Source organism: Eupeodes corollae, chromosome 1, assembly GCF_945859685.1.
Source record: "Eupeodes corollae chromosome 1, idEupCoro1.1, whole genome shotgun sequence".
In the NCBI taxonomy this organism is placed as follows: Eukaryota; Metazoa; Arthropoda; class Insecta; order Diptera; family Syrphidae; genus Eupeodes; species Eupeodes corollae.
The window spans coordinates 149,735,606-149,751,470 of record NC_079147.1 but is presented as its reverse complement, the minus strand read 5'-3'; the positions used below and the strand labels follow the sequence as shown (position 1 = coordinate 149,751,470).

The 15,865-nt window shown below is 33.4% G+C and overlaps 2 protein-coding genes across 2 annotated transcripts in view; both read left to right on the top strand.

The window, feature by feature from the left end:
* LOC129938480 (arrestin domain-containing protein 3-like) overlaps positions 1-15,865 on the top strand; it is a 378,789-nt gene that overhangs the window by 141,671 nt on the left and 221,253 nt on the right. The window lies entirely within an intron of this gene.
* LOC129938483 (basement membrane-specific heparan sulfate proteoglycan core protein) overlaps positions 1-15,865 on the top strand; it is a 278,260-nt gene that overhangs the window by 214,041 nt on the left and 48,354 nt on the right. The window contains exon 4 of the mRNA XM_056046090.1: positions 8,265-8,522. Coding sequence (XP_055902065.1) covers positions 8,265-8,522 — 258 coding nt within the window. The remainder of the gene's footprint in view (positions 1-8,264; positions 8,523-15,865) is intronic.

The window sequence follows — 15,865 nt, the reverse complement described above, 5'->3', positions numbered from 1 at the left end:
CAAATTCAGGTGACAGCTGTCACAAAGACCAATACAACAAAAGTATAGGGATGTTGAAACCTACACGTCTAAAAAAACACCCTTTTTAGGTTTTGCTTCGACTTCTAAAGGACAATGGAAGATATCTGGTAACTTCCTCTATCCCTTATCCATTCTCTCTCTCTATTCCAAAGCATTGTCCCTTGATGCTTGTGTCATTAGCTGAAATCTGTAATTTTCCATTTTCTATTATATCCTACCTTAGGTAGGTTCTCATTTTAAAAAGGCGATTAACCGAACAGAGACAAGGAAAGCAGTTTCCTGCATCTAGCTTTTAACCTTGCATCACAGAACCACTGCACTGCAGTCTTTCTAATTGAGTTTAAATGAATGAATCCTCTGTGAGTTGGGAATGGGTACGGCATTCGAATCTAACGGTAGAGTGCGAAAAAGTTAAATCTCCAGAAAGGGACAAAGAATGTAAGGAAAAAAAATAGTAGCCGTCGTCGTCGGTTGCATGCACCGACAATTTAAGTTTCCATTGCCTTCACATGTAACGCGGCTTATGCAGGAGGGCTTTCATCGCGAACACATAGTGGTCCACGTTTAAATTTAAACAATACTAGATGCACTCCCTCTGGCCAGCCACTATCATTTTAGTAGAAAATACCATACAAGATACTCATATGGTCGTGACTCTGTGGACTACAGGACTCGTCGAGCGTTCTATAAAACTCTTTGCTGGGGCACGCTGCACAGGAACACCGCACAGTCAACTCAGCAGCAGATTTGTTTAACGGTTAAGATAATTGGAATCGCTCTTTTTTTAAACAGTATTGTACTGGTACTTCCATATCACTGCTGCTATCAGCTTTTGTTTGACGACTTATTCAAATTTAATTGCTTACATTTCGTGCCTTTTGTACGTTGCAATTGCAATTGCAAGTAGTCGAGTCGGTGTTTGTACGTCCTGAATTCCTGACATCAGCGCGAAATTTCAGCTTTTGTTCATCGAACGAAAGTCTCCGGAAATAACTCATGGTCGGCTAGCAATGATGCGTTATCGTTCGTTTTACAAGAGGTCCATCTAGTGTTCGTTTTTGTTTTTTGTCTATCTATTTCCGTTATCAGTTGCAGTAAATAAAGCGAATGGAAATCGAATGATTTTCGATTTAAATGCAGAATATTTGATTATCTGATACACGAATTTAATGCTGCCGCTGGCGCTGGCGAGATATGAAGTGATGGATTGAAGTAAATTGATTTTTAAGTTCGTATATTCCCAAATTTCATAGCAATTAATGTTCATTTAGTCTTTAGTATTTTTATTCAATTGATTTATCTTTCATTTGTTTTATTTTTTAACTGGGAATGGTTTCCAGTTCCCAAAGTACCTGCAAAAAAATATTTGTTTACCCTTAAAGTGGAATATTTTGAAATCACATTAATTAGAAAAGAAAATACCAATTAACTGTGGGATTATTGAGCTCGTGAATAGGATTTTTAATAAGAAGTCATTAATGAGTTTTCAAGATCGACGAAATTATATCAAGTGCCATGCACATGAACTTCGAAGACGAACTGAGAGAATGGAAATACTGCATACTTTTTTTAAAAACTTAAGTTTAAAGTGAAGTTTGAGAAGAATATTAATTTCGCACAATTAACTTATACATAGTGGCAAAGAGGGTATATCTCGCTTTAACGAGGGCATTGGGTCTTCGAAGCATTAAATCCGACACGGTTACTATCCCCTATATGTACCATGCTGTGTAGGTCAGAATGTAATGAGCTAATCATGCTTTGCCGTTGCAGTTTCACATCCGGCTAGGAGGATTGTGAGTTTGGAAACAAATATGAAAACCTATAAGTGCTATCGTCAGCGAAAGAAGAAGCAGACAGGAAATCATTTATAAAAAATAGGAAAAGGGTCGGAGTCAAAACGGAGCCCTGGCGCACATCAGTATTTGTTTAATTTGTTTCTGACTTGAATCCGTCCAAAACAGCTTGCATTGAACTGTCCAACGAAAAAACCAAAAGCAGGCATTTTTGAAAGAGAGCACGATGTAAGGATTTGTTCCACTGTTCGGTGAGATGAACTGTGAAATCACCAGTGGACCTATTGCAACGAAAGTCCTTTTGCCGCTCATTAAGAAAGCTTTCGTTTCTCAAGATATTTCTTAAATCTAGTGATCGTTGAACCAAATCGACGGCCACTGGCGAATAAAAGTGTAGTAAAGTACCTTGGCATCTGGTTGGATAAGTACTTGTATTTTGACAGACATATTAGTGCTGCTCTATCCAGAGCTAAGGGAGCCTTTACCTAGACCAAACGGTAGTTTTTTAGCAGCCGTCTGGCAGGGTGAAGGTTATTTGCTACATGGCCCCTATTCGGCGATGATTGCCTACTGGGTGCCCAGTATGCTTCAAGGTTGACCCATCTCAAATGGAAAAAAATCCGGTTGTTTGAGACATTGCATACAACAGAGCCAACATAAACAGAATAGATAATTTCTTGCAGAAGCTTGGTAGAGGTCACATTGCGAGAGCAATATCGTCGACTAATAGCTTAATTTTTGGGGCTTACTACAACAACAATGAGTACTACGAATGTGCACGTTTAGGTGGCAACATTCCGCCCAAACCTTTTCTCTATTTAGACAATCGAGGGCTGATACAGGATAGGTAGGCGGTTCCGCTTATCTACCACGTCAGCCAAAAAACTGTAGATAGGCGACTTCTTTATATTCGAGACGTCCTCGCACTGGACGGAGCCGAGTGCCTTCGGTTCAGTAGGACTATTTTCGATAGGGACCGAAGAGATAGGGTGAGGCAGGAGAACCAGTTTTGGTAGCTTCAAATTAAGAATGTCATTTTAAATTGTCTCGGGCGTTTGATCTTGGCCGGCTTACATAGGTCTAAGGATTAGATTAGGGACAGTCAGGGTGGTAGTAAGAAAGTTAAAAAAAATAAAAAAGAAAAAAAAACACAAAACACCAAAAAAAAGCTCACTGTGGCTGTTCTAGTTGTTAAGTATTTTTAAGTAGTATTATTGATTTGGGTTAGTTTTAAGTAGCTTAAGTATAATAATGGGTTTCGGTTTTTTTTATTTAGTTTGAAGTTTTATACAAAATAAAAATAATAATAAAGATACCCGTTTTTTTTTTAATTTTCTTGGTTTCATAAGTTCTTGTTAACTTCCCATAGGAAGTTATTTTAATGGGTCCGATTTGTCCGACGTTTCATGGTCCCTAGAGTCGAAATGAAAGATTTTTAGAAAGATTTCTGTGCGTGCGACGTTTTTTTCGTCGTCCATAGCTCAAGAACCAGAAGAGATATCGGTTTCAAATGAATTTTGTTATACAGATAATAAGGCAGAAAGATGCAGAAAGGGCTCTCAAGAAAATTACGTTTGTGGTTTTTTTACCATAGCAGTTTGAAAAGAAGGTGAAAATTTTGGTTAACTCTAAATATCTTACGAACCAAAAACGCTAGAGACTTATCAAAGAAGTATATATATATAAATAAAAACCCTAAAAAAAATAATAAAAGTTAGTAAAAATTGATTTTTGACTCAAATATCTATTCAAAACTTTTAGAAATTGGCTTTAATTTACATTTATCTTTCAAAAAATTTTGAAAAAATTAGAATTGACAGCTTTTGAAGAAAAAATTAAAAACCTAAAAAAAATTAACAAAAGTTGGTAAAAATTGATTTTCGACTCAAATATCTTTTCAAAAATTGTAGTTATTGACTTCAAACTAATTTTATCTTAGAAGAAATATTGTTTTCAACATTCGGTAAAATTTAAAAAAAAATCGAATTGACAGTTTTTTTTACAAAAAAAAAAACAGTACTAAAACTTGGTAAAAATTTACCAAAAAATATGATTTCATCTTCAAAACAATTTTGTGCAACGAAGAATAATGTTTTTGGCATTTGATAAAATTTTGAGAAAAATCGAATTGGCAGTTTTTTTTATAAAAAATAAAAATCTTAAAAAACCGTTACTCAAAGTTGGTAAAAATTGAATATCGATTGAAATATCTTTTCAAAAACTTAAAATTTAGGCTTCAAACATAATGTATCTTATAAGAAGTATTATTTTCAACATTCTGAAAAATGTTGAGAAAAATCGAATTGACAGTTTTTTTACAAAAATTAAAAACATAAAAAAAAAATTAATAAAAGTTACTAAAAATTGATTTTCGACTTAAATATCTTTTCAAAAATTGTAGATATTGGCTTTAAACTACTTTTATCTTTCACAAAATATTGTTGTTAACATTCAGTAAAATTTTGAAAAAAATCGAATTGACAGTTTTTGTAGAACATTTTGAAAAAAAACCGAAATGACAGTTTTTTTTACAAAAAATAAAACTCTAAAAAATATAATTCTAAAACTTGGTAAAAATTTACTTTCGACTCAAATAGCTATTCAAAAATTTAAAATATTGGCTTCATACTTATTTTATTTCACAGAAAATATTGTTTTCGATATTCAGTAATTTTTATATAAAAATCTAACAGTCCGTTATTTCATAAAAAATAAAACCTACAAAAAATAGTACGCAAATTTGGTAAAAATTGATACGAGTACATATAGACAAACTTTTAAGCAAGACAAATCGACAGACGGGATGGGAAGTTATCAGTGTGGGTCGCATCCCAGCCTCTTTTTTAGTATTAAAATTGTTCTTAGGCCGAAAGGCAGTAGCTATAAGATAATGGGTTAACTTAAAATACCCGCATAGGGCCAGTAAGATATGTTTTTAAGTTTTTGAAATGTACACTAATTTTTTTAAAAATTTTTGTCTAGCTTTAAGATAGCTTTGTAGTTTGTTAGTTAAATTTTCCAAAAAATGCCTTTGAATTATCAACAAAAGTTTGATTCCAAAATCAATTCTTGTTAACGAGATTTTTATTCGAAAATCAATTTGTACCAAATTTAGTGCCATTTTTTGAAATTTTGTATTTCTTATCGAAAAAAAAACGAATTTGATTTTTGTAAGGAAATGTGGCACAGATTGAAATTATTTTGAAGTCAATACCATTTCATTTATTCACGAGATATCGAACATCAAATTTTAACAATTTGGTGTACTTTTTTTCATTTGTATAAAAAACTTACTGTCAGATTTTTACACAAAATGTACTAAATGTCGAAAACAATATTTTGTATAGAAGCAAAAATTAGTTTAAAGCCAATATCTTAAATTGTTAAAAATGTATTTGAGTCAATCAATTGTTACCAACTATTTAGTAATGTTTTTCTTGATGGTTTTTGAAAGAAAACTGTCAACTCAATATTTCTCAAAATTTAACTAGATTTTAAAAACGTTAGTCTTCTCGTTGTATACAATTATTTTTTTAAATTATAGTTATATTATTATAACTTGAGCAAGAGTCCGCTTAGCTCATAATTGACTATTATATTTTTGATAGTCAAATTGAATATAACGAGTTTTCCGCCTGTGTCAGCTGATTTATCTCATTTCAATTCTATTGACTCTAATGATTGTCCCAAAGGCAGTAAAAATTTTTGGTCATTTGTAAAAAATATGAGGAATTCTTCCTCTTCCTCGGTTCCTACGCTCGTTGTGAATGACACTCCATTTGTTAGCTCCTTAAAGAAAGCAAATCTCTTTGCTAGGCAGTTCGCCGCCAATTCAACTCTGCCAGCGAGTGTTATGACTCCGCCTGTACTTGAGCGAGTTAATGATTCTATGGGGCAAATATTTTTTCGCACTCGTACCGTAGCGAGGGTCCTAAAAGATCTTAACATACACAAATCTGCTGGTCCGGATGGTATCCCCGCTATTGTTCTGAAGAGGTGTTCTTCATCGCTGGAAAAACCACTGCGTAAGCTTTTTCATCTGTCCTACTCCTAAGGTCTCGTTCCAAGCGGATGGAAAACCGCATTTGTCCAGCCTATTCCCAAAAAAGGCGAATCTTCCTCACCGTCTAATTTATCGACCGATTGCACTTACGTCCCTTCTTTACAAGGTCATGGAAACGCTGATTAATTATCAGCTCAAGAAATATCTTGAAGAACGGAAGCTTCTTAATGACCGACAATATGGCTTTCGTAGCAATAGGTCCACTGGTGATCTCATGGTTCATCTCACCGAACAGTGGAACAAATCTTTACATAGCTTTGGAGAAAGTAAGATAATTGCACTAGATATTTCAAAAGCATTTGATAGGGTTTGGCATCAGGCTCTCTTACCGAAAATGCGTGCTTTCGGTTTGCATGAATCCCTCCTTCATTGGATTAGTAATTACCTTTCGAATCGTTCAATACAAGTTGTATTGGATGGATTCAAGTCTGAAAACCACAAAATAAATGCTGGTGTGCCCCAGGGCTCTGTTCTATCTCCAACACTCTTTCTCATTTTTATTAATGATCTCCTGCAACATCTAATCCAATACATTGTTTCGCTGACGATAGTACTCTTAGCTTTTCATATTCGTTTTCAGACTCACATCCCTCTTCTTCGGATGTGGAACTGCAACGACAAAATATGATAAGCTCATTAAATTCCGACCTAAACAGCATTGTACAATGGGGAATAAGAAACCGCGTGGAATTTAATGCTTCGAAAACGCAATGCTGTCTTGTATCGTTAAAGCGAAATATACCCCCCCTGCCATTATCCATAAATGGCACTTGCATCGAGGAAACTGAACATCTGCATATTCTTGGTATGTGTATCACCAACCACCTTTTGTGGAACGATCACATACGCGATGTCGCCAAAAATGCCGCAAGATGTTTGGGTTTTCTAAGGCGATGCAAGAAGTTTTTCTCCTCCTCTGATCTGGCTGTTATTTACAAGACTTATATACATCCAAAGCTTGAGTATAACTCCCATATCTGGGCTGGTGCTCCTGCAACTTACTTAAGCCTCTTGGATAGTATTGAACGTAGAGCATTTAGATTGATTGGTGATATTACCATCATAAGATCATTTACGTCACTTGAACATCGTCGAAATGTTTCTTGTCTCACCCTGTTTTACCGTTATTTTAATGGTTTATGCTCTAGAGAAATAGCCAGCTGCATTCCTCCCCTTAAACAGTTCAACCGTAATACTCGCGCTTCTAGGAATGCTCATCAATATACCCTCGAGCCCATCTTCGGTCGTACTGTCAAGTTCAGAGATTCGTTCTTTAGCCGTACTATGCGAATGTGGAATGCCTTGCCACACTCTGTCTTTCCCAGCTATTGCAATATTCAGGAATTCAAAACCAATGTGCACCGACATCTCCTTTCAACCCCTCTCTCCCTTTCCTAGTGCTCACACTGTGTCTACATAATAAGGGTAATATATCCCCTTGAGTGTGCGCTTATTATAAAAAAAAAAAAATTGAAAAATTTCAGATGAGAATTGTCCCAATTCATTGTTGCTGGGGTAAAATTTTAAAATGATTTCATGATTTCATTACAAAAGTAACAATTTGGCTGTGTTTCAGTTACATTCTTACGTTTCTTGTATTTTTTTGAATGTCGTAAGCATCGTCGGTAACAGGAATGTTTTTTTTTGTGCAATCGTTACTATTCTACTCAAAAACCTTACCTTCAAACTACACGCCATTTTCATTACCCATTATTAATAGCAGGTTGAACGAAACCACCAAAACTGCATCTCCTAATTCTCCCTATCACTTTGGTCCAGTTCTGACATAGCTTTACTGAACCGAAGAACACTCTGCTCCTTCCTGTGGCAAGACGTCTCGCCTATAAAGAAGGGCCTGCCGCATCGGTCCACGGTTCTGCGTCTGCGACCGCACTTGTTTAAAAAGAAAATGTCTTTGGAATTCCATCAAAGGCATTCCTCAAGCCAACAAATTCGAAATACTCGTCGTTTCGATGGAATGCATCGTAAATTAAATTGTTAGTCAAAGTCATACCTCTCGCAATGTAACATCGAACAATTTTTATCGTTATACAGGATTTCACTTAATTAAAATTAAAATAATTTAGGATTCTATCCTAGCTCATGTCTTTTTTTAATGGGCATTGCTTTTTGTGATAAATATTTATAAATTCCTTAAAAGTTAATCTTTTCATTTAAAAGTGCATCATAATCAAGCCGTAATTATCGAAATAACCACGAGACAAGAGTGTTATAAGCCCCTTGTACTATGTGTTGACTGTGTTCTTATAATTTCACTATACATCATCTACTTTTAGTTTCCTACCTTAAGGCCTTTAATAAAAGATTCATACGATATTTTGAATATTATTTAATTCTTTCTGTTTGTTTGTTATTCATTTCAGTGTCCAAAGCGAAAATTCTCGCTAATCCCGAGCTGTTCTTCAAAAGTGGAAGTGATATAAATTTAACATGTATCGCAACACAAGCACCCGCCCCACCATCATACATCTACTGGTACAAGGATGGTGATTTAATAAACTATTCGCAGCGTGGCGGAATCAATGTTCTTACTGAACGTCAGACAAAAACAAGTAAATTAGTGATAGCTCGTGTTGTGCCGTCAGATTCCGGCAACTATACGTGTACACCCAGTAATTCGAGTGAGTACCTTTTTGTCTATTTTTACCTTTGTTACAGTTGGTTATATACATATATAAGTCTACATCAACACATACTTGTCCTGCATATGAATATCCAATGTTTGGAACTTTATCTACATACAAAAAAGAGGAGGTGTTATGTCCTGTAGGATTTTATGTCCTGTTGTTTCCTGAACCCAAGCACAGCGGTAGCGTGGCCACCTTACGAGCGAATATTGTAAACGAGAACGCTGCGCAATATACTCCACTTGTATAGAATAGTTTTGTTTACATTTCCTTTATTTTAGACATTCAATCAGTTGTAGATTTTGAAAGTAGCGTCATATTCATTTATGTGTTCGTATAATCCTTGTTGATGGCATTGGTTGTAAATATCGTATCATGCAAGTAAGAACAATGGTTATTTTGGCAATGGTGAGTATGGTTGTTCTTACAAAGCAAAAGTGTTCTATGTATCTACCTACACAATCTCTACTGTTTTACTGTTTTATGTTATTAATAGAGTTTTATAGAAAAAAATGCGCTTTAAGTTATCGACAAGGGTTTGAGTGAACAATGAATATAATTTAAAGGAAAAAGGACAATGGCTTTGGTTTATCAACCTACAGCAAAAATGGTTTCTGTTTTGATACGTTCAAAAAGATAATATGAAAAATACGCACACGCCCCGGTGTACCAGTTCAATAAAAAATGGTTCTTTATTTGAATAAGGTCAATGAACGGTCTAAAAAGGCTTTGTTGTCACTAGGTTTGGAATAGGGAAACAAATTGAGTCGCATGTACCCGCTCTTAACTGCCAAGGTTCAGGTATTTTCGAGCATTTTCAAAAAACTATTATAATTAAAAGTAATTAAAAGGGAATTTAAAATAACGAACCCATTATAGCCCAAGTTCCAAAAATTACAACTTTGTACAGGGTAAATGAAAATACACGTACTTTTTAAGATTGAAAAACCATATCCCTTTTTCAAGCCAAATTAGCCAGTGCTCAAATTGATCTTGCCGTAGCGCCAAAGAATGGCCCTTATTATTTTTGGTTAGAATACAATTTTCAATTGATCTTCGTTTCCTTAGAGTCGAAATAAAAGATTTTTAGAAAGATGTCTGTGCGTGCGTGTGTACGTACGTTCGTACGTCCGTACGTTTGCGACGTTTTTTTCGTCCTCCATAGCTCAAGAACCAGAAGAGATATCGATTTCAAATAAATTTTTGTATACAGATAATAAGGCAGAAAGATGCAGAAAGGGCTCTCAAGAATATTGCGTGTGTGGTTTTTTTTGGTTAACCCTAAATATCTCACGAACCAAAAACGCTAGAGACTTGAACTAAATTTAATATAGTATATTGTAACGTGATATCAAAGAAGTATATTTTTTGAAAAAAAATCCATTTAACGGTTTTTTTATAAATCAAAACAAAACTGAAAAAAAATTTGTCACCCCAAACATTTTACGACTAAAATATGATTTCATCTCGAAACCAATTTTGTGCAACGAAGAATAATGTTTTTGACATCTCATAAAATTTTAAGAAAAATCGATTGGCAGTTTTTTTTATAAAAAATAAAAATCGAAAAAAAAACATTACTCAAAGTTGGTAAAAATTGAATATCGATTCAAATATCTTTTCAAAAACTTGAAATTTAGGCTTCAAGCTTATTTTATCTTATCAGAAATATTGTTTTCAACATTCTGAAAAATGTTGAGAAAAATCGAATTGACAGTTTTCTTACAAAAAATAAAAAAAAATTAATAAAAGTCGGTAAAAATTGATTTTTGACTCAAATATCTTTTCAAAACCTTGAGATATTGGCTTTAATCAACTTTTATCTTTCAAAAATATTGTTGTCAACACTCAGTAAAATTTTGAAAAACATCGAGTTGACTTGTACAAAAAATTAAAAAAATTAAAAAAACAAAATTAGCAAAAGTTTGTAAAAAATGATTTTCGACTCAAATATCTTATCAAAAATTTTAAATATTGGCTTCAAACTAATTTTATCTTATAAGAAACTAGCGGCTCGGTACGTGCTTCGCTACGTATAAGGCATAGTTATAAAAAAAATGATTATTAAGTTCATTTATTCAAACAAAAAAAACATTTTTAATTGCTAGCTATTTAAAAGTCCAAATGACCCAAGTGATATATTGTTTATATCAACTAAACTAAAAAATAAAAAGAATTGGGTACTCTTACTATGGTGGCTCTTTATGGGTTAGTCTAAACCAGTTGGATAAACAATATTTTTAGTTTTTTTTCATTTTGAGCATGAACAAATAAAAAAGTTTGGGGTACAGACTCTGGAACAGGGAACATAAAGTTGGCCATGTGAAAAACATGATTCCACAAACGTGAAGTGTTTGCCCTAGGGCCTTAATTATGGACAATGTAATCTTTTGAATTCAAATGGCATATTTGTTAGAATTATAGGGATACGCGGTATCAAACACACTTATCTTTTTGATTTACCAGTTAAGATTGTAGCTTCAATCAAATTTGGCCATTACTTTTACACTACCAATCTGGTGCCATTACACAGTTTTGGTGGATTAATGTTACGTAATAATATAATCAAAGAACCAATTTTCAGATTCAAGCAGCCGGTTCCAATGAATTTAAAAATTCAATTGGATAATTCATTGCCTGATCTTGATTGATAACATTGTCAATTGATATGTAGTGACTACACGTGGCAGTTTCGCTTGAATTTGAAATGGCATTGATATAATTGTTTTTCTGTGCTAAAATGGTGCGTTCTCTTAACCAAGAATATTCGAAAAAACACATTCAATAAACTCATCTATAGATTATTTAATTGTACAAAAATTGTTCGGTAAAGTGATCAATCCGTTGGTACTGTCGATTGGTATTTTGCCATCACCAATTTCTAACAATTGTTTTGATAACTCATGGGCAGGTGCATCATTATGTAGTTGAATACGCATATTAATGTTCAGTGTCAATTTTCGTACATATCTCCAAAGAACTGATGACTTCAAACAGGCGTATATTTCATTAGTAGGAGTTGATCGAGGAATGACAGGCAATGTTTGACGAAAGTCTCTTGAGAGCAATATCAGAGCACCACTAAAACAGCTTTTGATTACCGCGTAAATCTTGCATTGTTCGATTTAATGCTTTTTTTGATTTTTTATTTGCCATAAAATTTTTTTCATCCCATAAAATAATTGATGTTAATCGCATAACTTTTGCTATACCAGAATTTCTCGAAATATTGGAAGTTGGAGTTTCAATCACATGTTCATTCAATGGCAATTTTAATGCAGAGTGTGCAGTCCGACCACCTTCTAATAATGAAGCAGCAATTCCCGAAGATGCAAGTGTCAATGCAATTTTCTGTTCCGATCGAATAGTCGCTAAAATCAATGATACAACGAAAGTTATCATTATATACGATTGAACAAATAAACGTATGTAAATCATTAGAATTTAACTCCCACTCACTTTGCAATTCACGATCAAAAATATAATGTATCTCACGATTTTGTGCGTTTATACACAATTGTGCTAATGCTTTATTTACAATCGTTAGGCACATATCTTCAATTATTATTACAGTTTCGTTGTACATTTCCAAGGTAATCAAAAAATCGGGATTTCTTTAAGTATTAGTACAAATTGTTTGTATGTTGATCTTACACCTTTTCAAGATTTTTTTAAATTTTCTTTACGTACAAACCTTCTCTGGACTTCCACCAATAATTCAAGACCAAAATTAGCCAAATCGGTAAAGGCATTGTTGGGTTATAACATTACAACGAAAAGTGGCATTGATTTTTATATATATAGATAGAAGATATTGTTTTCAACATTCTATAAAATTTCGAAAAAAATCGAATTGACATTTTTTTTACAAAAAATAAAACTCTAAAAAATAACAATACTAAAACTTGTTAAAAATTTACTTTCGACTCAAATATCTGCTCAAAATTAAAAATGTTGGCTTCAAACTTATTTTATTTCACAGAAAATATTTCGTAGAAATTCTCCTTGATCTAGCCAACTTGTGTTTGATTTCTGCTCCTGAGTTCTTTACATTTATTTCTAGTTAAAGTCTCTTTTAAATTCAGATTTTTAACATAATTTTTGCATAAATGCCTGATCTATTCAAAATCATTGTGTCATTAAATGTGTTTTACCTTATTTCTTTTAAATTGAACAAATTAAATTGTCATTTGTTTCTGTTCTGATTTAAATCTATCAAAAATCGAGTGCTTGAGTGATTTTTTTCTCAATTCTCATCGTCATCATCGTTGCCGTTAAAATATTCTTTCTCCATTTCTATTGTCTCTCTGGGTGAGTTGCAACATTATTAGTGTATGTTCTGCCAATGAAGCAAATTTGATGCTACACAACCTGTATCGGTTTCTTTTCATGCCGCAACAAGTTGCAATCTACACCTCCTGGACTCACTTCTCCTAAAGCTTTATTTAAATATAATTTCGATCAGTTGGTTCATGTATATGATATTGCTCATACTTTACGAATCACAGACACCAACCATAATTTTGAAGTACACTTATAACGAAATTTTCTTCTACGAATATTATTTTATTTTCTGAGTAAAACATCAAAATGTCTGAATGTGGAAAATGTTTAAAAATATGCGACTTTATGATTGATTCGATCATGTGCTATGGTAACTGTCATAGAACCTTCCATGTGGAGTGTATTAATGCTAACTATAGCTCTATAAAAACGTTGAGCAAGAACAAAGGCTTTTATTACTTTTGTAATGAATGTGATCCCTTTGTTCAGAAAAATATTACACGGGACCTTCTCTCCATAACGACAATGATTGAAAATCTTCAAAAACAATATAATCAGCTAAATATTAAAGTAGATGAAATATCGAATCATTCACATATTCAGCGAAAACAAACCAGGAGCGTAACAGCGATCTCAAAGTCTAACAATACCGCATCTAATAACCAGACAAATAAACGAAAATGCGACGAATTAGACACAACTTTACCTCAACCTCCAAATAAGAAATCATCTGAGGTGCCGAACTCATTGATCTCAAATGATACAAATAAATTTCATATTACCCCATCGATAATACCAGTTACCACTGTTGCAATGGCCTCATTATCAACTCCTGCAATAATTTCATCACCATCAGCATCAACATCTTTAGCATCGCCATCATCATCATCATCATCATCATCGTCATCATCATCATCATCATCATCGTCATCGTCATCATCATCATCATCATCATCATCATCGTTATCATCATCATCACCAACCTTTTCGATACCACTTCAAACGGACTTTGTAAACAACAACAACAAAAACAACAACAACAACAACAACAACAATAACATCAACAACAACAACAACAACAACAACAACAACAACAACAACAACATCAACAACAACAACGAAATCATATCGCCAATTATATCCGGGCTTAAGGTTGTAGAGGGGCAAAAAGTGTTGTTTCTTTCTAAACTATCACCGTCAACTAATGCCCTTGATATCAAAAATTATCTTAAAGAAAAAGTGGGATCATTGTTCTTTAATGTTGAAAAAATAATTCACAGAAACTACACTAAATATTCGTCTTTTAAAATACGTGTTCCGGATTCAGTTTTCCATGTACTAAACTCGCCTTCGTTCTGGCCAATTGGTGTAATAATACACGAATTTGTTCATAAACAGAATAATCAAGGAATACCCCAGAACCCTTTTCGTCAAATTCGGACAAAGTTGAATCAACATCTGAGCAGCTTAAACAAATATTAGTCTACTACCAAAATGTAAATGGACTTCGGACAAAAACTAATATGGTCTATAAAAATGTAAACAACCTTCCCCACGATGTCATTATACTAACAGAAACTTGGCTGAACTTTTCTATTCTTGACTCGGAGCTTTTTGATGCATCTTATCAAATTTTCAGACGTGATCGACATGATGAAGAAGACTCTAATGTTGTCGGAGGAGGAATTCTTTTTGCGATCAAGACCTCACTTACGTGTTACCTGATAGATGACTTTCGAGCCACAGGTGTCGAAGCTCTATGTATCAAAATCAAGTTGAAATCTGGCCATTTATTTATTATCTCTGCGTATATTCCTCCAAGTTCAAACAATGAGGCTTATGAAAAGATTAATGACTGCATAGATAATATTTATGTACTTATGGAACCCGAAGATGAAATTTTGATCGTAGGTGACTTTAATCTACCAAACCTTAACTGGACAAAAATTGATGACGACAACTTCCATGTTCCAATAAATGCGTCCAGCCTTAATGAACTAACATGTATAGATGGTATGTCATCGTGTGGTTTAAGTCAATTCAATGGAATGAGAAATCGTTTTGGAAAAATTCTTGACTTAGTGTTTTTCGTCGATACAATTAACAACGAAATTGCTGTTTTACCTGCTACTGTAAAACTAATAGACGAAGATCGACATCATCCTGCATTAGATATTTCACTAGGTTTAAACATGTCTTCTCCTTACAATAACAATAATAACAACAAACTTGAATTTGACTTTTCTAAATGTAATTTTGTAGATCTTTTTGATATGTTAATAACTGTAAATTGGAATCAATTATTTTGTAATTGTAATATTGAGGATATGTGTAATAATTTTTATAGAACTCTTTTTAACTGCTTTTACGAAACTATTCCTTTAAAAAGATCACGTTTTGCTTCAAATGCACCACCATGGTTTGATACGCGTATTAAAAACTTAAAAAATAAAAGGAACAAAGCTTGGGTAAAATATAACATAACTAGAACTGACGATGATTACAGAACTTTCTTAATTCTAAAACAACTCTTTTCTGATTATTCTAACATTCTATATGACGATTACATTTGTAAAATAGAACATGGTATTAAATCTAATCCAGATAGTTTCTGGAATTTCGTTAATAATAAAAGGAAAACATGTGGCTATCCGAATTCGATGTCAAATAATTCGTCAACTAGTCATGATCCAAAGATTATTGCAAACATGTTTGCTAATCAATTCAAAGTAGCATTTGAAGAATCAGACTTTAATAATTCCTCTTCTTTTTCTTCTTCTTCTGACAGCTTTACTCATTTAAACGCAATTAATTTTGAAATAAGTGAAGACACAGTTGCTCAACATATTTTAAAACTCGATGAGTGCTTTACTCCAGGCCCCGATGGTGTTCCATCTTATATATTAAAAAAATGTGCTTCTTATTTGTCATATCCGTTATGTGTTCTCTTCAATGCATCCTTAAATAGTTCAATTTTTCCTGTTATCTGGAAAAGTTCATTTATTATTCCCATACACAAAAAAGGCCCAAAGAATGAAATAATGAACTATAGG